This window comes from Myotis daubentonii, chromosome 1 (genome assembly GCF_963259705.1).
Source record: "Myotis daubentonii chromosome 1, mMyoDau2.1, whole genome shotgun sequence".
Lineage (NCBI taxonomy): Eukaryota > Metazoa > Chordata > Mammalia > Chiroptera > Vespertilionidae > Myotis > Myotis daubentonii.
This window is the reverse complement of record NC_081840.1, coordinates 176,488,280-176,512,860: the sequence shown is the minus strand read 5'-3', so window position 1 is coordinate 176,512,860 and position 24,581 is coordinate 176,488,280. Positions and strand designations below refer to the sequence as shown.

The 24,581-nt window shown below is 41.1% G+C and overlaps 1 protein-coding gene across 4 annotated transcripts in view; it reads right to left on the bottom strand.

Annotated features, from left to right (window-relative positions):
• Positions 1–2,578: 2,578 nt before the first annotated feature.
• The window catches only part of MAPK10 (mitogen-activated protein kinase 10), a 293,550-nt gene continuing 271,547 nt past the window's right edge, over positions 2,579–24,581 (bottom strand). For 3 of the 4 annotated variants that reach the window (XM_059666105.1, XM_059666096.1, XM_059666115.1), the window contains 3 exons: positions 20,174–20,237; positions 18,357–18,434; positions 2,579–3,476 (listed from right to left, as the gene is read on the bottom strand). In XM_059666105.1, coding sequence (XP_059522088.1) covers positions 3,334–3,476; positions 18,357–18,434; positions 20,174–20,237 — 285 coding nt within the window. In that variant the 3' untranslated portion in view covers positions 2,579–3,333. Of the gene's footprint in view, positions 3,482–18,356; positions 18,435–20,173; positions 20,238–24,581 lie in introns of all 4 variants that reach the window. The other variant, XM_059666124.1, reaches the window with a different exon arrangement.

The following is a 24,581-nucleotide window of genomic DNA, read 5'->3' as shown; positions in this document are numbered from 1 at the left end:
CTTATAGGAAGTGACAGGTTAAGTCTCTGAGTGCCAGCCACACACTCTGAAATGAACCCCAACCTTAGGTAGGACTTTTCCTTTTTTCAGGAACATAGCCCAGGTGACGTGATACTTTCCTGACTAAAAAGCAAGAGTGCTTTGGAAGTTACAGGTGACTATATAGAAATTTTTTTTAGGGAAAAAAGGCTCAATGCCAACATCCTATATAATAAAAGGCTAATATGCAAATCGACTGAACAGCAGAATGACCGGTCACTATGACGCTCACTGACCACCAGGGAGCAGACACTCAATGCAGGAGCTGCCCCCTGGTGGTCAGTGCACACCCACAGGGGGAGTGCTGCTTAGCCAGAAGCTGGGCTCACAGCTGGCAAGCGCAGCTGCAGTGGTGGGAGCCTCTCCTGCCTCCGTGGCAGCACTAAGGATGTCTGACTGCCTGCTTAGGCCCGCTCCCTATGGAGCCTAAGCCAGCAGTCAGACATCCACTGAGGGCTCCCAGACTGCAAGAGGGTGCAGGCTGGGCTGAGGGATCCCCACGAGTGCACAAATTTCATGCACCGAGCCTCTAGTAATATTATAAGAAAGTAGACCCACCATCGTGAAAGGCTGGTGGGCTTTTGAAATAATTCTCTTTGTTGTCACATCACCTAGCTTGCTTTGATAACCTAGTGAAATTAATCCTATAAGCAATGAAAAAGCCAAACTCTTAGTTCTATTTGTACATGAAACTTCAACTGAGGGATTTATTCTATCTGTCCTTGTCCATAAGGGAGATCTGGCTAAAGGCAATCAGCTCCTAAGAACCAGACAACTTGCAGATCAGACTAGTTAAGTTTAGGGAAGGTAGTGATAGCAGGAGAGGGACATTACCTAGTTCATATCTGGCTTTAAGTAAAAAAAAAAAAAAATCGTCACTTCTGTGCATGTGAGGGACAGTCTACCTGCCAAGCACTTCTAAGACGCTGGCTGGAGACCTCCTTCTGTCTTTTGATGTCATTTTGTGGCTGAATAAATTCCCCTGTGACTCTCTTTCAAAGAGTTGCTTACTCTCTGCACTTAATTGCAAGTGCTAGAGAGTCAGGAGGAGAGAGGCCACAGGTGAAGCAAAAGAACACAAAGAAGACAAGAAAAGACTTAATGGGTATAAAGAAGAAACATTCTTTTTTGGTTTTTTAAGGGGTTGGAGTGGGAGAGTGTAACAGAAGGAAAAATGAGAGTTTTTAAAATCAGGTTGTCTGTAATATTAACCAAAAACAATGGTAGCAAGACAGAGAAACTGGGCTACTTTTATTCTAGGGGACAAGCTGCATGGTCTAATGTTTTTTCTCCCCATTTTAAACAAATGACCGCTTGTCCTGAATCCTACTGTGTGAAGCAATCCCCTAAACGGCAGCACTGCTGCATAGTGACGGGAGGTGGGGGGGGGAGGGAGCGGTGGATTCTATTGCTTGAAAAGAGACAAAGCTCCCCTAGTGTGTTTAAGGCAGTGGTCAGAGCACTGGCATTCTTGTTGGCTCTTGTTTTGAAGAGATTCCACTTGCCAGCCAGAGCACACTCATCACCCATCTGTTTCATGTGTTTCACTTCTTCAGGTGAAACGTCACCACATTGGTCCGCACCAAAATGGTCAGAGTGCACAGAGCTGTGACAGCGAGCTCAGCCACGTATGAAGGAAGCCTCGGCCGGTCTCCAGTATTGCTGAGGAGTCACCCTGGCACTGCCCTGTGCCTAACCCAGGTGCCTCCCGCTGCCTCCTCGGGAGTCAGGAAGCACTTTCACTGAATGGGCGCTAAACTCAGGGGATTTTGCTAAACACGGACATCCGTGCTTCATGGCTCTTCGGACAAGCTGCTTCTGCTGAAGCTGTTTAGCGGCAGGAACTTGTGGGTGGAGTTATTGCTGTGGCATCACCTGCGGCACTAAACTCGAATTATTCACCCTTCTCAGACGGTTCCAATGGATGGAAATAAACAAATAGGAAACATCGGCCATATTAAGGAGTGAGAAACAATGTCAGTGGAAATGTTTTCAAATGCTAACCTGAGGATCACCCTGTGCTTTTGTGTGTTTTTTAAAGTCATTCTTATTTTTTTAATTCCAGAAGAGGTAAGTAATATTTCTTCTCAAAGGAACACCTCGGCAGAGTATAAGCCCGGGAAGTAGCACACTCATGGAAAACACAACCCACAAGGTGAGTAAGGGTGGTCTACAGCGGCTCGTGTTCTGAAGGACATCACACGGAGAGCCATTCCTGGGATCAGACACGTGCACAATACCCCTGCCGCCCCACCTGCCCCTCCCTGTCCAGTTGGGACACATAACTTCTCAATGACAAACGGGGTCTACTCTCTAAAACATGGATGTCGGTGTCTCCTAGGAACTGGGCAATAATCCCTTGTAGGTGTTCTTCCATCTCAACACAACTCTAGTCAGTCTACCCACACATGGTCAGGGAAAAGACTCTCAGCTTGCATTCCCACCTTCCTTCACAAGCCAAACCACTGAGTGCCTGGAAACTGTTTCCCCCTCCCGCCCCCACAGTGTACATAAGCATCACATATGTTCTTTCTACAAATTGGTATACAGGTGCCATTTAATCAGTTCAAATTTGGGAGCTACATCTTCAAGGGTCCGAGAGAGCTCACTCCCCCCACGTTTCCCCCTTTTACATGTTTTCTTATAAGACATACAGCTTAATCAATTAACAAACTAAACGGCTTATATACTGGCAATATATTACAGATGGGTTTTATGTCAGAGTAATAGATCACATGAAATGGACCAGGTGGTACCCCAGTGCATGATGTCTTGGTAGAGCCCTGAGGACACTGACAGTAGCATCTCTAAGTAAGCAGTGCTGTCTGAATACAGACACATGCGGATCTGTATCTACATCCATCTGACTAGGCCAAAAGGAGCAGGTAGATGCAAGATAGAGACACACACATGCTGGATGGGGCCACTGCACACCTTGTCATGCCATTTGAAAGGGCAGTTACAGGTCGCTGGTTTTGCAGCCATTAAAATTACACTTTATGGAAAAGGCTTCCCTAATTGTGTTTGATTTGCCTTCAGTAGTAAGCATCATTGGAAGAAGATCAAAGCAAGAGCAACTAGAAGTTAAATATGCATCTGCCTTAGCTGCAATAGAGCACTCTGGAGAAGAAGCAGGCTGAAAGATTTGTTTCAATTTAGGCTGGATTCTCTCCCTTGCTGTGTTCATGTCATTGCGTGTCTGCGCTTGTGTGTGTACGGTTCTGTGTGTGCGGGTGTGTGTGTTCCATCCCATCATCTGCTGAAGAACGCTGGGTTTCGCAGGCAGGCGGCTAGTCACCTGCAACAACCCAGGGGTCCCGCCGAGGCTTCCAGGCTGCTGTCAGTGTCGGACGCCAGGGTCTGGTCGGTGGACATGGAGGAGATGTCGTTGACGGACGAGGATGGAGGGAGACTCTCACTGCTGTTCACTGCTGCACCTGTGCTAAGAAAATGAAGACCAACATGACTAAATCTGCAACTAGACTCAATGTCTCTCAGGATGCAGCACGGGCAAATGCAACAGGGGACGGCTAGTCCTTCATTCGTTTGACAAGCCTTCATAGCAAAACTAATACAGGGCACCATGTGGAGGGTGAAAACAAAGACACAACAACACAAAGTCCCTGGTCACAAGTCACTCACAGAAGAGCGCAGTAGTTGGCAAATCTCACTTTACCTTAGAAATCACCTGTAATGCACTGGAAAGAGAGAAAAAAAAACACACACACACAAAAAACAGCACTAAAAACCCCAGTCACTCCCTGCACCTCCAATATTGTAATGTATAGTATTATAAGTGGCCTTGAATGGAGCCAAGCCTTTGCATTTTTAAAAAGCTTCCCAGAAACTGTGTAGTCAAGGAGTGAAGACAGCTGTTCTATGGAGAAGGCAGACAAGCAAAAGCCTTTAATGTAATCATCTGAACCTGGATGCTTTTACTGCAGGAAGCTTTTAAAAACAAACACATGTAAGAGTCCTACCCCAGAAGTATGGGCTGAGGTGGAGCCCAGAGATCTGAGTTTCTTAGAGACTACAGCTCCAGAGAAAGAAAGGGGTATTATGTAACTCTGATGACATAGTCATGAATGTGACATCAAATTTAAAATCCATATAGAAAACTAAGTAAGACTGTTGATGACAGTTGCCATAGACCAAAGGGGAAAAAATAGGAGAAGCCAGAGCCCACTTCTATTTTTTCAGTTTGCACATCTCTTCTTTTTTGTTATTATTATTAAAATGAAGGGGGTTAAAGGGCCCTAATACAGAGCACACCTTCTAATTGTGTATTTACTTTCCAGCAAGCTTGCTTGCCTGGGAATCTACAAATAAGACTGAATTATTAACTTAGCATAATTTGCAATAATTCTCTTATTTATCAGCTATGTGGGAATACAATGATTTTGCAGCTCCAAGAAGAAAATCCTTCCTGGTAATGTCTCAGTAAATACTTATGAGTTAAAACGGAGAACTATAAGGAAAGATGAACCAGAGGCGTTATAAGGGATAATTAAACCACATCACCCTAGAGAGAATCAGTTCATTTTTTCTCTGTATATTCTTTGTTTTTTGCATTTTATTAGTCTTTAATTTTTAAAATTTCTCTTTATTTTTGAAAGTATTACAGATGTCCTCTTTTTCCCCCATTGACTCCCTCCACCCCACTCACGCCCCTCCCCAGGCCTTATAATCTTTATACAGAAGCAATATGAGTGGCCTAAGGTATACTTTATGAAAGTTTGCTATTTAAAATACCTGCAGTGTAACCATCTAATAAAATAAGAGATGAAGAATTGTCTTCAAAATTGTACTTCATTTGAGCAAATACAGTGTGCTAGATACATTTGGTAAAAGGTAATAAATCCAAAGCAAGTTATAGTAGTATTATTACTTAAATCTAGCAAACCAGAAAAAAAATATAGTTGAGTGAAGTAGAGAAGTCAACACAATCTGATTGCTTCTGGGGTAGACATTTCCTGCCTGTGAAAAAAATGTGATTAAAATGTGAAAGTATCTGGAGAGGACCACACATCTAAACCAAGACAGATTGTATGTGTTTTAAATTTCTATTTGTTGATTAAATGTATACTGTAAATTATGGGGAATGGGAAAAACTACAGAAAAAAACATAATATGCACTGATCATCATGTTAATGATAGGAACTATTCAAGTTGGTATATTTCTTTCTTGTCGTTTTTGCTAGGAAGTTTCTCTAATTGCGATTATTTAATATATATTCTTTTGTAACATGATATTTTCACAAACAAATGTATATTTTCATATACAATATATTTTTCACGTTCTTTAAACTCTTAGAAGTGTCAGTACTTCCTAATGCTAAATGTCTCTAGATTTTTAAGACTCTTATAAATAACTAGGGGCCCGGTGCACGAAATTCGTGCACTGGGTGTGTGTGTCGGGGGGGGGGTCCCTCAGCCCAGCCTGACCCTCTCACATACTGGGAGCCCTCAGGCGTTGACCCCCATCACCCTCCAATCGCAGGATCAGCCCCTTGCCCAGGCCTGACGCCTCTGGCAGAGGCGTCCGGCCCGGGCAGCGGGGACCCGCAGCTGCAGCGGCCCTGCGATCGTGGGCTTCGCTTTAGGCCCAGGCAAGGGACCCCTAGCTCCTGGGACTGCCAGCTTCGACCGTGCCCAGCTCCCATCGCTGGCTCCACCCCTACTTCCTGCTATCACTGGCCAGGGCAGAAAAGGCACCTGATTCTCCGATCATGGCTGGGGAGCATGGCAAAGGAGGCCCCAGGGCTGCCTTTGCCCTGCCCCCCAGCTCTTAGCTCCCCCCTGGGTTTCCGATCACTGTCAGTGGCAGGGGGCTTCTTCCTGCTTTCCCTTTCGCCTCCCTGCATTGTGCCTACATATGCAAATTAGCCGCCATCTTGTTGGCAGTTAACTGCCAATCTTAGTTGGCAGTCAATTTGCATATAGCCCTGATTAGCCAATGAAAAGGGTAGCTCGTACGCCAATTACCATTTTTCTCTTTTATTAGTGTTGATTACTCTCTCATTATCAGAACATTATGTAATGTAAAGTTGTCTGGTTTCAATTTATTCCAACTATACTTAATTATAGCCTTTATAGAGATAGTGCAGAGCTACTTCATTTCCTCTCGTGACGTTTACTAGATTTCTCATACTAGCAGACAACCCTTGATTCCCTGACATATCCCAAGTGCCAGGCTCTGTTTTTCCTCCTGATTCTGGATTAAATTACACTAACATCCTCAAGTTTTTTCATAAGCTTTGGTCTCTAATAATTTGCATCGCTATAATGTACTTGTCAGAACTGTCTCCAAATTTTCCACATCTTTATTAAAGGATAGAGATTAAAACTAGACACAGAACTCTAAGAATGACTCTATCAATTGTGGGCTGACAGAGTGAGATTGCTTTGTTCTTACTGTTCATTCATCTCCTGGGTGATATATCCCTACACAATGATGGCTTTCAGATGGTGGTGATATGCTTTAGAAATACAAAATGTTGCCCGTATACCTTTCTGCAATACCTTTATTGAGATATAATTCACAGATTTGTTCAACTTGGTGGGTTTTAGGATATTCACATCATTGTGCAACCATCACCACAATCAATGTGGTAGTGTTCGCATCACCCCCAAAGAAAACCCTGTCCTTTATTTCTTACTTACTCCCCACCCCAAGGCACTATTGAATCTACTTTCTGTCTATATAAAATTACCTATCCTAGATATCCTATATAATAAAAGGGTAATATGCAAATTGACCCTAACAGCAGAACGACGGGGAATGACTGGTCACTATGACACACACTAACCACCAGGGGGAAGAGACTCAATGCAGGAGCTGCCCCCTGTAGTCAGTGAGCTCCCACAGGGAGAGCTCTGTTCAGCCACAAGTCAGGCTGATGGCTGCCAGCACAGCAGTGGTGGCAGGAGCCTATCCTGCCTCTTTAGCAGCACTAAGGATGTCCGACTGCAGCTTAGGCCTGCTCCCCGCTGGCAAATGGACATCTCTCAAGGGGTCCCGGGCTGCCAGAGGGATGTCTGACTGCCAGCTTAGGCCCGATCCCCTGCGGAGCGGGCCTAAGCCAGCAGGTGGACATCCCCTGAGGGGTCCCAGACTGCTAGAGGGCACAGGCCGGACTGAGGGACCCCCCCCCCCAGTGCACAAATTTTTGTGTACCAGGCTTCTAGTCTATTTATATAAAAGCCCAAGCAACCAAAGACCATGTGACAGGTCGCTATGATGCATACTGACTACCAGGGGGCAGATGCTCAATGCAGGAGCTGACCCCTGGTGGTCAGTGCACTCCCACAGTAGGAGTGCCGCTCATCTGACTGAGGGGCGCCAGATGCAGGGCTCACAGCTGGTGAGCGCAGCTGAGGCATGAGCCTCTCCTGCCACCGCAGCAGCAGGCTACCAAGAGGCAGTGGCAGGAGCAGTGGCAGGAGCAGTGGGGCCAGGATGAGCGGGAGCAGGAGCAGTGCCTGGCCTGGGCTCCTCTCTGATCGCCTGCCGCTTCAGATCGCAAGAGGGCGCAGACTGGGTCAAGGGACCCCGCTGGTGCACAAATTTGTGCACTGGGGCTCTAGTATCATATAAATGGGATCGTACAATCTGTGATCTTTCGTGACTGGCTTCTTTCACGAAACAAAATGTTTTCTAGTTTCATTGATGCTGTAGCATGTATCAATACTTCAGTCTTTTTATGACTGAATAATATTCTATTGTATGGATGCATCAGATCTGTCTAGTTATTAGCTGATGGACAATTAGGTTGTTTCTACTTTTTTGGCCATTGTGAATAATGTGGCTATAAACAGTCATGTAAAAGTTTTATTCTAAGCTTGGAATTGTTGCATCATAGGGTGACTCTCTGTTTAACACAAGTGGCTGTACCAGTTTACATTCCCACCAGAAGTGTATGAGGGCTCCAATTCCCCTCTCCCCTTCCAACACTTCTTACCTGCTGTTTTGATTATAGCCATCCAAGAGTATGTGAAATGGTATCTCATTGTGCTTTGATTTGCATTTGCCTAACAGCTAATGATGTTGAGTATGTTTTCATATGCTTGTTACCCATCTGTATATCTTCTTTGGAGAAATGTCTATTCAGATCTTTTGGCCATTTTTAAATTGTTTTTGTTCTTTTTATTATTGAGTGTAAAAGTTCCTTATATATTCTCAATACGAGTCCCTTATTATATATTTTTCACTTTCTTGATGGTGTTCTTTGAAGCACAAATATTTTTAATTTTGATGAAGTTTGATTTATCTATTTTTTTCCTTTTGTTAGGTGTGCTTTTAGCCATATCACAAAACACACACACACACACACACACACACACACACACACACACCAAAAAACAAACAAACATTTCCTGATTTGCTCCTATATTTTCTTCCTCCTTTCTCCCATATTTTAGCTCTTACACTTTAGTCTATGATCCATTTTGAGTTTATTTTTGTATATGATATAAAGTAGGTGTCTACCTTCATTCTTTTGTATGTGGCTAGCTAGTAGTGTAACACTATTTCTTGCCCTAGTAGTTGATCTCAATGGTTAGAGTGTTGGTCCAAGCACTGCAGAGTCCCAGGTTCAATTCCTGGTCAAGGGCATGGATTTGGGTTGCAGGTTTGATCCCCGTCTGGGTGGATTTGGGTTGCAGGTTTGATCCCCGTCTGGGTTGGGGCACATGCAGGAGGCAACAAATTAATGTGTCTCTCTCACAATGGTGTTTCTTTCTTTCTCCCCCCCTCTCTCTGCCCCCTCTCCCTTCCACTCTCTCTAAAAAATTAATGTAAGAAATATCCTCAGGTGAGGATTAACCAAAAAAAAAAAAAAGACTATTTCTTGTCCATGAAATTGCCTTGTTATCCTTGCTAAAAATCAATTAACCATAAATGCAAGGGTTTATTTCTGGACTCTCAATTTTATTTTATTGATCTACATAGGATTCTCATGCAAACACCACACTGTCTTGAATACTGCAGTTTTGAAACCAGGAGGTATGAATCATACAACTATGTTCATTTTTGAGATAATTTTGGCTTTTCTGTGTCTCATGCATGTGAATTTTAAGAATAGAAAAGAAAATTCTGTCAATTTCTGAAAAAAGGGCAGTTATCATCTTTATAGGTATTGTGTTTAATCTACAGATCAATTTGGCCAGTACTGTCATCTTAACAATATTAAATCTTCTAATCAGTGAACAATGACATATCATTATTTAGATCTTTAAATTCTTTCAACAATGTTTTGTATTTTTCAGAGTAAGAAATGTGCACTTCTGCCCTGACCGGTTTGGCTCAATGGATAGAGCATCAGCCTGAGGACTGCAGGGGTCCCAGGTTCAATTCCAGTCAAGGGCATGTACCTTGATTGCGGGCACATCCCCAGTAGGGGGTGTGCAGGAGGCAGCTGATCGATGTTTCTCTCTCATCGATGTTTCTAACTCTCTATCCCTCTCCCTTCCTCTCTGTAAAAATCAATAAAATATATTTTTTTAAAAAAGAAATGTGCACTTTTTTGGTTATATTTATTCTTAAGCATTTTATTCTTTTTCATGCTTGTAAATGGAACTGTTTTCTGTTCATTGCTAGTATGTAGAAGTACAGCTGATTTAATAAATTGAAAGTTTCATTGTCAGTGAATAGGTAACTAATAGAGCAAATGATAAAATATACATCTCATAAATAGTATAATTAATCAAAACATTCATGTAACCAGGAAGATCTTTGCTAGTGTGCTTTATTTAAATTATGACAAAATAAAGGATTTAAAGTTTTAAAATAAAGTTTTGTAATAATGCAAATGGTATTTTAAAGTGTTTCTACATAATAGTCCTGGTCTTCTCTTGAGATAGGCCTTTCTCTTTAGCCCAAAACAGTTGATTATGTGGATCTGTTCTAATTGTCACAGTGAAAGCTGAGGACTGATTCAAACAAGGATGATATATGACTTAACTGAGATAAGGCTCCTTTATAAGAACACAATTTGATGTTTAATCAAATTGTAAATAAACACAAACCCACAACATTAGCAGCTAGAGAAATTATACAAAGAACATTGAGGAAATTTTCCTAGAAAAACCACAAATTTACATTTATAAATAACATTGAATGGAGGTAGCAAAAACTAGAGTAGCATGCTGGGCTGGCTTTTAGTGGCTTTTAAAAGCCAGTTATTAGCATCTCTTTCCATTCTGCCTTCATTGATGTCACATTGGTAGCCTGAAATTGGTCACAGTGAGAACACTTACATCCCAGAAATTGGTAAATAGTATAATCAGTTCTGATTTATTTTAAAGAGATAGTTGTTAAAGATTCACCAGTCCCCTCCCCCCACCCTGTTCCATGGAAGATCTTCTGAATGACTTCCTGTATTGCACTATAATAAATGCCTTCTTGATTGTAGCCAATTCTGGCTTTACTGGATGATACATCTAAGACTGTTTTCATGTAGGCAATAAATAAACTTTGTAGACCATAAAACCAAACACAAATGGAAGGGTCAAGACATGCACCTTGACTTCAAGTTGTTAATTTACTGCCAAAGAGTTTGTGAAAATCTCCTAAACAAAACTGAACTGAATTGAATTTGATTACAGGGCCACTTGTCCTGGATATTCTGACAATGTGATAAATATTCCTTTTATACTGTTTTTAAGGAAACCAGTAGACATGTGCATTTAAAGAAATGTTTTGACATCAATAAAGAATTATAAATGTTTGCAAATAAAAATGGCATTTAAAGTACTGAAAATACTAGCAGGTTGCAAATAAGGAATATCATCTACTAGCTACTTTCAACTGTATCTGAAAGAGAAAGTTTTCATTTCATGGAAAGAACTTACATCCATGAAAATTTCTCAACTAGAAGTTATCAAGCCAAAAGGTACCTATTATTTCAGTGAAAAATGTTGTTCTGCATTTTTAAAGGAAATTGTTCTCCTGTCCTATCCACACACAAAAAATAGATATGAAGAATTATAAGAAATACTAAAATGAAAAAAAGTAATTGAAATATATTTGTTTCTCTTTCTGCATGATGTTGAGCCTCAACATATTTGGGGCTGAGATTTTTTAAGAAAAACAATTAATATTATTGGACTCAGACAGTGACTCTAATTGGGAAGAATACACTTCATGGTGTGTGAAATATAGTTGGGGGAGAGGTTATCTATAATAATAAAAGCATAATATGCTAATTAGACCTTCCGGATGTCCTTCTGGGTGAAGCTGTGGCAGTGGGGGCCAAGGCAGAGGCAGTTAGGGGCGATCAGGCAAGCAGACGAGTCATTAGGGGTGATCAGACAGGCAAGCAGAGGGAGTTAGGAGTTATCAGGTAGGCAGGCAAGTGGTTAGGGGCAATGAGGCAGGCTGGCAGAGTGGTTAGGTGCGATCAGGCAGGTAGGCAGGCGAGTGGTTAGGAGCCAGCAGTCCCGATTGTGAGAGGGATGTCAAACTTCCGATTTAGGCCTGATCCCGCAGGGACCTAAATTGGCAGTCGGACATCCCCTGAGGGGTCCCGGATTGCAAGAGGGTGCAAGCTGGGCTGAGGGATTCCCCCCACTTCCCCCGCCATGCACCAATTGTGTGCACCGGACCTCTAGTAGATTATAATGATTTGTGGAGCTTTATCTTCAATTAGAGATTCTGCTAAATCTCTACCATCCTACTCAGCATCGGTAACTTGGTGAGTCATTGTTACTTCTGGGAGATTTCTCAGGTGGAATGGAGATGGTGAGCAGAGTTTTTAGATTAGATGACCTCTTATATTTGTTCTAGCGCTAACATTCTATGACAAATGCTTTCGAAAGAAAATTAATTTCTATTCATGAGCTGAAATTCCCTCAGCAGTCTTTACAAATCAATTCAGAAAGCAAGCAGCCATGTTATTCTTGAAAATAAATCACTATGCAAGTGGAATCAGATAGCAGAAGGGAGTACAATTATTTATTTAAAATGTATCTGAAATTTAGATGGATTTCTTATTGATATACAACAATTCCATCAATAAATTTTAAACCTATGCATTTTCTGCAAATGCACATTTAACTTCCTGTTTACATTTTAAACGCATCATTAAAACATGGTTTTGGGTTTCAGAAACATTCTGTCCCTGAGAAACTGCATTAATTTATTCCCTTGCTGCTGAGTTCCCAGTGTTGCCAGGGCTAAGTATTAAGGGAGTCTATGTTGTAATATTATTTCATCTTAGCTATTTACAAAATAAATTATGATAAGGAGATAAATAATGAATAATGCAAGAAAGCTGACTTTTTTCATAGTTGCTTTTTCTTTCCAGCATGGCTTACTGCATATATACATATTGTGCATACACACACACCAGAAACACAGGGGTGTGCCAATAAAAATGTAACAACTGGCTCTCCAGGGCCAAAAAAATCTGACCTGTAGAATCAGGCAATTTCCATGTCTTAAATCCTGCATGGTGGGTCTCAAGCTACCAACATGAGGTCAGTAAACTCATAGTTGGGAGAGATGAGCACAGTTGGCTCTCAGGAGCTAGTAGCATAGGTTCCAGTGCATGGCTGTCCTATGCCTCTGTATTATGCATACAAACATATCATATGCAAATATCGCATAACAGATGTTATATACTGTATATATGATTTCTCAATTAAGCAGTGAATATTTTCCATTAAAATCATGAAGTGAAATATTAAATCCATAATAATTTTTACTGTAAATTGGTTGTCAGCAAAATAAAAAAAATCATTTAATAATTATATAATTACTAGAGGCCCGTTGCAGGAAGATTCCTGCAAGAATAGGGCTTTCTGAGATCGCAGCGAAGCAGAGAAGGGAGGGAAGCCCACCGAGGCGGGCTTTGCTCCCTTCTCCGCTGCCTCACTCCCTCCCTTCGCCGCTTCGCCCTCGGATCCCTCCCTCCTCTGCCACCTGGGCTCTCTTCCTTCTCCGCCGCTTTGCTCCCTCGCCAGGTCACGGATCCAAGACCTGGATCCCCCGGGCAGCGTCGCTCACTGCCAGCCCCGCCTCGCCAGGTCAGGGGTCTGGGGCCCGGGTCCCACGGGTGGTGTTGCGCACTGTTGGCCCCGCCTCGCCAGATCACGGGTCCGGGCCCAGGTCCCGCGGGCAGTGTCGTGCACTACTGTCCCCGCCTCGCCGGGTCAAGGGTCCGGGGCCCGGGGCCCGCGGGCAGCATCGCGTGCTGCCGGCCCCGCCTGTATTATGCAAATTAGCCGTCATCTTTGTTGGCAGTTAATTTGCATATCGTGCTGATTAGTCTCTGGGAGGCGTAGCGAAGGTACGGTCAATTACCATGTTTGTCTATTATTAGATAGGATAATTTAGGGCATGTGAATAAGGTAGATAATTTGTGATTGTTATAACTACTTGAAGTGGTTAAAAAGTGGTTTAGCGTTCTCACATGTAGGTAGAGCCTAAGTGACATAGTTTAAAATTAATCATTAACATATTATAAATAGACCTGCAAAAAAAATCAGGAATATACACTTGATTTACCCAAAATGAGTAAATCAAATGACTTCCTGAAAGCAGCAAAGCTTTTTCTGAAACATGAGCAAATGTCAGTAGTAACACTTCATATATTTGATTCTTGGCTCATTTATCTTCATGGTGATTAATAGGGCAAATAAATATTTACTGCCATAAGAACTTACTGAACTGCAAACTGTGTTAAAGTTATGATGCTGTCTTGAATTCTGTCTTTGGAAGAACACCAAGAAATAAGCCAAGGGAGGGCCTGAGCTGCAATTTTTAAATTAATAAATGTTTATCAAGTTACTATTATGCACACGGCACAGCAATTAGGCACTGCTTGGTACACAAGATGAATGCATACAGGCTTTCTTCTCAATGAATTTATAATCATTAAAGGGGTAATAAGACATCTAAAATACAGGAGCTAATAATACCCATAAGACAGAAAGATCCTATTTATTTGGGATGTTATGAAAAGTTTTTTGGGATAGATATGAAAGATATTTGGGGACAATGTGGTATTTAATAAGCAAACACTTTAGAGTGAACATAATTCCTAAAAGTGGTGAACCTAGCCATATCTATAATAATAAAAGGGTAATATGCTAATTAGACCCATGTCTTCCGGATGTCATTCTGGACATCCTTCCTGACGAAGCTAGGGCCAGAGGGAAGCCAGCTGGGCCCCAAGTGCCAGAGGGAAGCTGCTGCCGGCAGCCAGGGGAAGGAAGGCCTACTCTTGCATGAATTTTCATGCATTGGGCCTCTAGTAAAAATATAAGACTCTAGAAAGGGTTCCATGTGAAAAGCCTGGGTATATTATACAGGGCCATCAATATCAGCAAGAGCTTACTAAGCTTAAATCATAAGTGATGCAAAGCCATTGGAGAGCACTGATCAGTGGAACTCTTGCTCAAATCTATGGCTCCCCCCCCAACCCCGACACACACACACAGATTACATAAATCCTAATTTCTTATATCTTCATCAACCTGCCATTGTCATTCTGCCATTTTCTTCATTGATGAGTTAAAAGAAACTACTACATGTACTCACTTTCTTTTGTATAAGAACTATGGTTTTAATGATTAAGAAAGTATGCTTTGATTATATACAAACTTTGTTCCTTTGCCAACTATTTAAAGCTTTCTTCATATGGCAGACCACTCATCCCATCCCTTTAATGATTAATTAATCTCACTTCTACACTCCTCAGTCCTCTTTTGCCTTCCCTGAGCCACATAAAAGGAATCATGGAAATAAGAATATTTTTGTAGAAGTGTTGTGAAAGTGTTAAAAAGAGAATTGTGGAATTTAAGTCATCAAAGATTAGCTGTTGTGGAGACCTGGTTATGGCTAAGGGGAAAATGGAAGAGAAAATAGCAGAAGATGGGGTGTCCTGGAGTGGGTAGCATGATTCTGATCGCTTTGGAAAAAGGAAAGGAGATGAACTAATGATGACTTTAACCAAAGATGAATAGAAGAGACTCTGTTAAAATGTGTCCAGTCCCAGCCTGAGATGCTAGCTCACCCTTCATTGGACCCTGGTATTTTGGCTTCTTAATGATGACAGCAAAATATGTTCTGGCCATTATGGGAATTCTTAAGACAAGGAGTCTTTTTGCCCTAGCAAGAGGCATCTTGAGGGTATTAGATTCAATCTTTGGGTTCCTTAATTAGCAGCAGACAGAACATGCAGGTAAATTAAAAGCAACTTCTGCAGGCTTGTAGCAATCTGGATGCTAGAACAATGAATAGGGTGGGCACGCAACCCCAACGATTCCCTTAACCCTCTTTGAGTAAAGGAAATATTTGGAATCGAATCTGTCATTTCTTCCAGTCTAGAGGTGAGAAAGACACTCATAACTGAAATGCATCTATTTAGGCAGCCTAGTGGTTATAGGTACAAACTGTTGTTTAGAGTAGAACAAGTATGACAAATTTATTAATTCATATTACATCTTTTTTTCTTCCTGAAACAACTAAAAAATCCTGGGGGGGGGGGGAATTGCTTTTCAAAGGTAGAAAATCAAATCTATTTTTTTAAACTAATCATTTGCAGCCTATATTCTTCCCAGCGTGAGCTGAGTATAAGCCATATATCTTCTTTTTTTATGTTTTTATTGATTTTTTAGAGAGAGAGGAAGGAAGAGGGATAGATAGAGAAACATGGATCGGCTGCCTCTTGCATGTCCCTAGCAGGAGACGTGCCACAACCTGGGCATGTGCCCCAACTAGGAATCAAACCAGCGAATTCTTCGTGCACAGGATAACATTCAACCACTGAACTACACTGGCCAGGGCAGCCATTACATTTTCTAGAACTCTTTCTATATTCTTTTTATATTCAGAACATAGATCTTAGAAAAAATATATTAGCATTAATAAGTGTAAGTAGGAGGAGAACCAAGATGGCGGCATAGGTTAACGCCGGAGTTTGCTGCTTTGAACAACTACTTCAAAAGTGAAACCAAAAAACGGAACGGACATCACCCAGAACCACAGGAACGCTGGCTGAGTGGAAGTCCTACAACTAGGAGGAAAGAGAAACGCACACGGACACTCAGAGGAGGCGCAGTGCTGAAGTCAAATTCTGAGGTGCGGAGTGCGCGGAGCGGGCTGGTGGCGGAGGGCGCGGTTGGCGTTTTCAATCGGGAGGGAGTCGCAGACTCTGAGCTCCAGATCCGGGCGAGTCTTTAGGGACCCAGACTCAAACGGGAGAAGCGGGACTGTCTGGCTTCGGTCAGAGCGAGTGCAGCTTTCTCTCCGAGCTTTGCAGCGGGTGCTGGGACTCAGAGAGGCAGAGCCCCTGGGGACAGGACTGAGAGCCGCCATAACTGCTCTCTCCGGCCCACCCTGTTGATCCTGTGCGACCCACCCCGCCCAAGCCCTGCACAGAGGCATTTGCCGGATAGCCTCAGGCAAAGGCTAGATTAGCACCTCCCTAGAGGACAGAAGTTCTCTCACTGCTGACACAGCTGATTCTCATAGCCACTTGGCCTGGAGGTCAAACCCTCCCTGGAATTAGCTACAACAATCAAGATTTATCTATAAGACTGCGAACAAAGACCACTAGCGGGTGCACCAAGGAAGCATAACAAAATGCGGAGACAAAGAAACAGGACAAAATTGTCAATGGAAGAAATAGAGTTCAGAACCACACTTTTAAGGCCTCTCAAGAACTGTTTAGAAGCTGCCGATAAACTTAATGAGATCTACACGAAAACTAATAAGACCCTCGATCTTATATTGGGGAACCAACTAGAAATTAAGCATACACGGACTGAAATAACGAATATTATACAGACACCCGACAGCAGACCGGAGGAGCGCAAGAATCAAGTCAATGATTTGAAATGCGAGGAAGCAAAAAACATCCAACCGGAAAAGCAAAATGAAAAAAGAATCCAAAAATGCGAGGATAGTGTAAGGAGCCTCTGGGACAGCTTCAAGCGTACCAACATCAGAATTATAGGGGTGCCAGAAAATGAGAGAGAGCAAGATATTGAAAACCTATTTGAAGAAATAATGACAGAAAACTTCCCCCACCTGGTGAAAGAAATGGACTTACAGGTCCAAGAAGCGCGGAGAACCCCAAACAAAAGGAATCCAAAGAGGACCACACCAAGACACATCATAATTAAAATGCCAAGAGCAAAAGACAAAGAGAGAATCTTAAAAACAGCAAGAGAAAGAAACTCAGTTACCTACAAGGGAATACCCATACGACTGTCAGCGGATTTCTCAACAGAAACTTTGCAGGCCAGAAGGGAGTGGCAAGAAATATTCAAAGTGATGAATACCAAGAACCTACAACCAAGATTACTTTATCCAGCAAAGCTATCATTCAGAATTGAAGGTCAGATAAAGAGCTTCACAGATAAGGAAAAGCTAAAGGAGTTCATCACCACCAAACCAGGATTATATGAAATGCTGAAAGGTATCCTTTAAGAAGAGGAAGAGGAAGAAAAAGGTAAAGATACAAATCATGAACAACAAATATGCATCTATCAACAAGTGAATCTAAGAATCAAGTGAATAAATAATCTGATGAACAGAAAAAAAAAAATAAGTGTAAGTAAATTATCTCGAGTAATCCTAAAGCATATTACAGAGCAAAATATGCATATGCACAAATCTGTATATCACAAACTGAAAGATTTTCCATGCTGACGTTAATTGGTGCGCATCTTGGTTGATGCTTCAACTACTGTCACACCAATCCTGTGAAGAGTTCAAACACTGGAGTGAATGAGGAAAAAGGTTCGGGTTGCCGAGTTTCCTAACCTCTCTTTTGACTTGGTGGTAGAGAGGGCGTTACAGCTCTGCATTTGGATGAGTAGCAGTTACCTTTGAAGCAGCCCATGTTAACATTTCTGCAAGACTCGTTATTATCTTAAAATAAGTTCTAAAAGAACTCCTGTGCTGGGTCTTCATAATCTGAATAGTCAGAATGCCACGCTGAACTTCAAACTATTATTTCCCATAAATGTGTCAACTCTTCATCTTTTTTCTAGATTCAACTCTTGAATTTGTAAAACCAAACTTCCCTAAAAACCAACATTAAAAAATTATTTCATATATTCCCAAGCTGGAATTCATTTTCGGCTTATCATTACTGAAGTTGAACTTGCATGTTTTCATTTTGTTTTATTTTGCCTCTTCTAGCTAACAAAAGGTGGGGGGAGTAAAACTGAATTTGTTAAAGGACAACAGTCATATGATATTTGTCCATATGCTCTATGAGCGATATTGTTGGTCGCAATTCCTGCTCAAGGCAAAGAGAAATACACAAGTACTGGTTTATTGGTTATTCACTGAGAGTGAGTACCTGAAGGAGAAGGTTGTCCTTTTACGACACCATTTTTAGTCTTTTCTTCTGAATTCATTACTTCTTTATAGATAAGTTCTGTAAGAAACAATTATTAGTGTTATTAAAAAATAAATTTCTTCTTAGTCCACAAATAAAATTCCTTATTTAATGACAAATAACATTTTGATGGGCTGAGTAAACTAGAACACAATCAGGAGTCCTTTACTCCTCTAATTCTACATTTTCTTGCAACAGCACAGAGCCTGGTAAAAGTAGTTGCACAATAAAGCATTTGGCCAAAAAAATGTATGAGGAATACACATTTTAATTGTTTTCTGAATTCTTCGGGAGATTCCTAACACATTCGAACTTATCTCTTAAGGATTTTTATGGTTCAGTTTTGAACATGCATTTTTCTTTTCTACTCTCTTCTTAAGGAGTGTCATGCTATTCTTGTAAATAAATCACTATATTTATGTATAAATAACATTCTCATGACTTCAAACCATTAGTTTCCATCAATTATTTTTTAACTCTTACTTTACCTTTTTTCCAGACTCAACTCTTGGAATTGTCAAACCAAACTTGCCTAAAACTCAACATTAAAAGTTATTACATTTATTCCCAAACTGGCATATATTTTTGGCTTTTTTTTTTTTACTAGAGTTAAACTTGTATATTTTCATTTTGGTTTACTTTGCCCCTTCTAACTAACAATCACTCAGTGCTACTCATCCCTGCTTTTACATGGCTTATAGCTTTTATGTTTTTGCACGTATTTTCTTCCCCAGTTTGTCACATTTTAGTCCATGTCTATCTTCTTAAGTGATAATTATATCCTTTCACTTACTTACTCAACACAAACCAGAGTGCCTTCTGGTCCTTATTTAGATCAAACTAAGTCTTTTCCATCTATCATCTAATATTTTTTTTTTTTACTTCATCCACTGTTTGTATTCTACATTTTTTTGCAATAGCAGAAAGGAAGGAGGATGCTCATTTTCCATGTCCTTCAACACGACCTCTTGACCACTGGAGTCTCTTTATGACCTTTACGATACTTCTTGCTCATATCTACCCTTTGTTTTCCTCTTAGGTCCCCATTTAGCATTTTCCTCTGTTTTTATTTTCTCATTTTCGTAATTATAAATTATAAGAATTAACTTATTCAATGTGGCACAAACATTTCTTCCATTTAGATCTTCCATTTATGTTCCTCCTAATTTTGATCTCATTTAATCTGTATTTGGTTTTCTAATATTTATTCTACTCTGTAATTAGTTATATTAGTTTAACTATTCTTTATATAAAGTTTCTGTCTAAGTATAATCTCGATCATACAGTGTGTTTGGGAAAAAATGAATTAATGTATTCATTCATTCTTTCTAACTTTAAAGACAATAAGCTACTTAGTGTATTTTTATTTAAATTCTCAAGTGCTATATATCAAGTGAATGAATCAATATATTATCTTTTATTTTCTAATGTCTAAATCATCTCAGACATGATTTTATCCATTTGTATAATTTTATATACAAACAGAACATGTTTAATTGTGAAATGATAAACTGAAGTTTTCCCTCCACCATGGCTAATACCTTGATAATCAGTACTATTTTTAAAAATGTCAGTATTTAATTCCTTTCATTCTTGAGTAAATGAAGTATTCTAGTAATATGAAAGGATAGATTTAGTTTTAGGAGCTTTGAAAATGGTGTAAGAGGGTAGCAATTAGAAACTCTTCTCTTACTAAGTTGTTTTAAAAGAAAAAGGTTTCAGAATATTTTTTGGTTTCAATAAGTAAAATGTATACTTTATTTAAGTAGTAGAGTCACCTTTCCATTCTTCAATGGTGTGTTCTCTTTCATCCAACTGTTTGTCATATATCTGAGGTGGAGGCTGAAAAATAAAGACAAACAATAAACTTTGTGCAATAAACTAAACATGACTAAAGTCTTACAATGATTTTGGTGGTGATCAGAATCTCATAAAATAAGTAATTACAGTGGTGCAGAAGTTAAAATTTTCCCACCAATTTATGGAGGATTCCTTTACATAACTATATTTGCTCTGACCAAATAAGGCAGCAAAATCCAAATCCAATCTTGTGAGCTCATATACCCAAATGTCCTGATTCCAAACCCAAGCCCAACCAATAGCCAGTCTTTAAAAAGCAAGCAAGACACTTGATTACGAGAACCCAGAAGCTTTGATATCATCCATTCACTTGCCCTATGAGAGAACCCTATTAAAACTGTCCCAGACTGATAAGATTTTGTTCCATTTTTAGACACACTGCCCCCCCCCCCAGAAAAAGAGGGATTAATACCTCTCAGTAGACCATATAGTACTAGTCTCCTGCATAAAGGAATATCTGGATCTAATCCCCTTTTTATGTCTCACGAAGCATAATAAAACACTTTAATGTATAGCTGTGTGCCCTATAGTTAAGTGATTTCAGATAGCCTGCTCCTGCTCAGGCAGAAAAAGCTGCTAGTTGTCTACAGAGATTGGCCACCTTAAACCCCTGAGTGGCCCCTTGTTAGTCCTTTCTGGGAGAAATGATGAGACAGGGCCTTTAGTTTGACATGAAATCAGCAGTCCTCTTGCTATGAGAAGTTCAAAGAAGGAAAAGGGGAAATTTTCAGCCAGGAAGGAGGATCACAGATAAATTCCCTGACCTCTTCTTCCTGGTGGTTGGACCTGAGTTCTATTGCGGTGACCTAGGGTAGTTCCAATTCAGGCCAAGTGACAAGAGAAATGATCTCCAGGAGATAAAGAGAGAAGGGGCCGAGAGCTGCCTCTGCTGGCAATGGAATGAGTGAAAGAAAAGAACTACAAAATGCCAGATGCCATGAGAGAGGGGACTCCAGAATTCGTCCTGTCCAACACTCCTAAAGCAACAGTTTCTGTGAGAAACTAAAAGAGGTGCTCAACAAAGTGGCTCAGGCTTATTAGGACACACATCCCTCCAAGACAGCTGCTGTCGGAAGGCTTTGGACACGGTTTTCAGAGACGGCTTCTGGCTTCTGTGGGAGGGTCTCTGGCCCACGAGCAGCACCCACACACCAAAGGGGCTCTTCTTTCTGCATCAGATCTCTAGTAGTGTGGACCGTGACAGAGGGGTCCTAGCCTTGACAGAGGGATCCTAGCCTTGATAGAGGGGTCTTAGCCGTGACAGAGGGGTCTTAGCCGTGACAGAGGGGTCCTAGCCGTGACAGAGGGGTCCTAGCCGTGACAGAGGGGTCTTAGCCTTGATAGAGGGGTCTTAGCCGTGACAGAGGGGTCTTAGCGGTGACAGAGGGGTCTTAGCTGTGACAGAGGGGTCTTAGCCGTGGCATGCTGGGACAGACTCACATACCACAGAAGCAGCTGGATAGGAAAATAGAAGACTTTGACCAGTTGTTTTGAGGCAACTTAATTATTGAGCAATAAGTACTGATGAGGCCAGATATTCATTTAACAACAGTGATTGCTACTGAGGTAGAAGGCTTTAAACCAGCTACTGTGATTCAGACATTGTCAGCTGAAAGGGCTAAGCAGAATGAGACGCTCCTACCCCACAACATTACTGAGAACACAGACACACTGACTTGTAAGGTAAGGGGACTGGGATACCAGGGCACTGCCCTGGAGACCTGACTAAGGCTGGATCTTCCACTTAATTATAAAGGACTCCCAAATTACATGAATGTTATGATTTAATGAGGAAAACGAAGTCATTTTTGAAGATCTGAGAAGCTGTCACCTAAGTCAGCTAATGCAGAGCCGAACTCCGGTCATGGAAAGACATGGAAAGACGCTTTTCAGAGTAACAGGTTTCCTGCTTTGCCTCTTCCTGAGCTCACATGTAGTTCTGTGGTAAGGTCCCCCATCTAAGTGGGCCTCGCCTAAGCCCCCTGCCAGACACCTTGTGCACAAGTTCTCAGAGGTCTCAGGAGCTCTGTGCATCACTGACACCACTTTCCTCTTGTAACAATAGGCCAGCTCAGGATCCTCTGTGGCTGGCTTCTCCATGCAGTGGGTTTTTCAAGTTTCAAAATTGAATATAGCTCAAGAGTACAGTTCCTGCCAAAGTTCACGAATGCCATTTTTTCTTTACAACAAAACTATTTTGAGAGAAGTTTTCCTTGGAGCTTCAGCATCCAGCTGATGCTGATATATAAACTACAAAGTACATAAATTCTAACCACATACAATCACAAGAAAGAAAGCAGAGTACTGAGTCCAATATTTTTCTTTTCAAAAAAACCCAAGAGGGCTGCTTTAAAAAACACTTGCATTATAGTTATGGCTGAAAGGGCTCCATGTTCAGGGTTTTCTGTTTACCTTTCTTTTTTTTTTCCTTTTTTTAAAGAGGGGGTGCAATCACCTGCAGTGAAAGGGTACATTCACATAAAGATGTCTCTCACAAAACAATATAAAAGATTAATTGACCAGTAAACCAAAGAGAGTAATGTCATATTCAAATGCACATACATATGTGCTTAGTTAGCAATCGTTAGCATGCCATGGTCCATTACACTCCCTGCCTCCATCTGCACAGAGAAGCCAGTATTCTACTGCCCACTTGTTCCTTCTTCCCACCTTATTAAACAGGAATATTGTTGGCTAGAGATGTACGGATTTGAGAGGTGTTCCTTGAAATCATGACAGTGGATGAATGAGGTAACCCATGGAGGCTGTGCAGGTAGAAAGAGCAAAAAGCCAAAGTGGACCCTGTCAGATACCAAGGGTTAAAGGTTGGCCAGAGGAGCACAAGTCCAAGAAGGAAGAGGAGGAGGAAGAAGAGGAAAAGGAGGAGGAAGAGGAGGAAAGGATCGTTTAGAGACATACATGGAGGATGAAGATATTGCAGTGGTATAGAAGGCCTGTGATCAGAGAGTTTCAAAAAGAGGAAATAATTGGCAGTTTCTTGAAAGAGAAACAAAGATTTTGGTTTTCAAGGCACAATAAACCATGCCTTAAAACCCTGTAGAGTTTTCCAAAACTCAAAACTGCCACCATACCTAGAAAGATCCAGATAGGTCCTTAGTGGGGAAATTAGAAGGTAGCACCGAAAAAATCAGAACAATGTAGAAGAAATATCCTCTCACAATATGGACATTGTATATAACAAAACAAAAAGGAACTGTAGGACAGACTGTGAGACTGGAAAGATAAAAAACACTTATAATACTCTCATATCTGCTCTTCCAACCATCTTTGAGGGCTTGATAAATACAGATCAGTTCTCTCTCTAATTAAGGGAAGATACTTTTTTTCAGAGAAGATAAATTAGGCTCCATATATGCCCTAATAATCCTCAGGTTAGGAAACTAAGACTCAAAGAAACTCCTTTTAAAATATCTTAAAGTCACATAGCTAATTAATGATGAGACGTTGCCCTAAAACCCAAATTAAAGAATAAGTCAGAGCAAATGGTAATTGAGATGAATCTAAAATAAGGGACAATGGAACAATACTTAAAGTAAACATCTTTATAAAACAAGAATTGAAACATAAGCCAATAGGGAGACTGCAGGTCTCAATTTGCCCCAAAGAGTCCTGGCTTGTTCTAGTTGTCCTTGTAGTTCTTTTATTCTTTTAAATTTACCTTGAAAGTATTACAGCTGTCCCCTCTTTTTCCCATTTATCCTCTCTATCCCTCTACCCCCCAACTGCCTATCCATGTAGTTTTTAATAGCTCTCAGTCATTTCACTCTCATGAATGTTTGGGGGCTAATTATGTGAGAACCCTACATGGCAATGTTGTGACATGGCATATTAGAGATCTCACAAATACGGTAATTAAAGGATGAAGAAAACAACTGAATTGCAACATTTCCCTATCACTGGGGTCTCAACAATTGTAGCTGTACCCTTTGTTGCCCTAAGATATCAAGTCAACATTTCCTTGCATTTTCTCCATCTTTAGGAATATAAAACTCACCTATAAAATATGGCTCTTGACAGAAAGTACATAAAAGAGTGCAATTCTATATAATAAAATTGGGACTGAGGAATCTGAATTCTGTTGGCATCCTCTTGGTTCTTGTTGCTGGGCATGATTTCTTGCTAAAGAGATCTCTAATCAGAACCTATTCAAAAATCTTATTGATTCTCCCAAGGCACTAGTTGCTCTCTCCTGTGACTTCATTTTATATCATACTAGGGGCCCAGTGCATGAAGATTCGTGCATTGGGGGGGGGGGGGGGTCTCTCAGCCCGACCTGCACCCTCTCCAATCTGGGAGCCCTCAGGG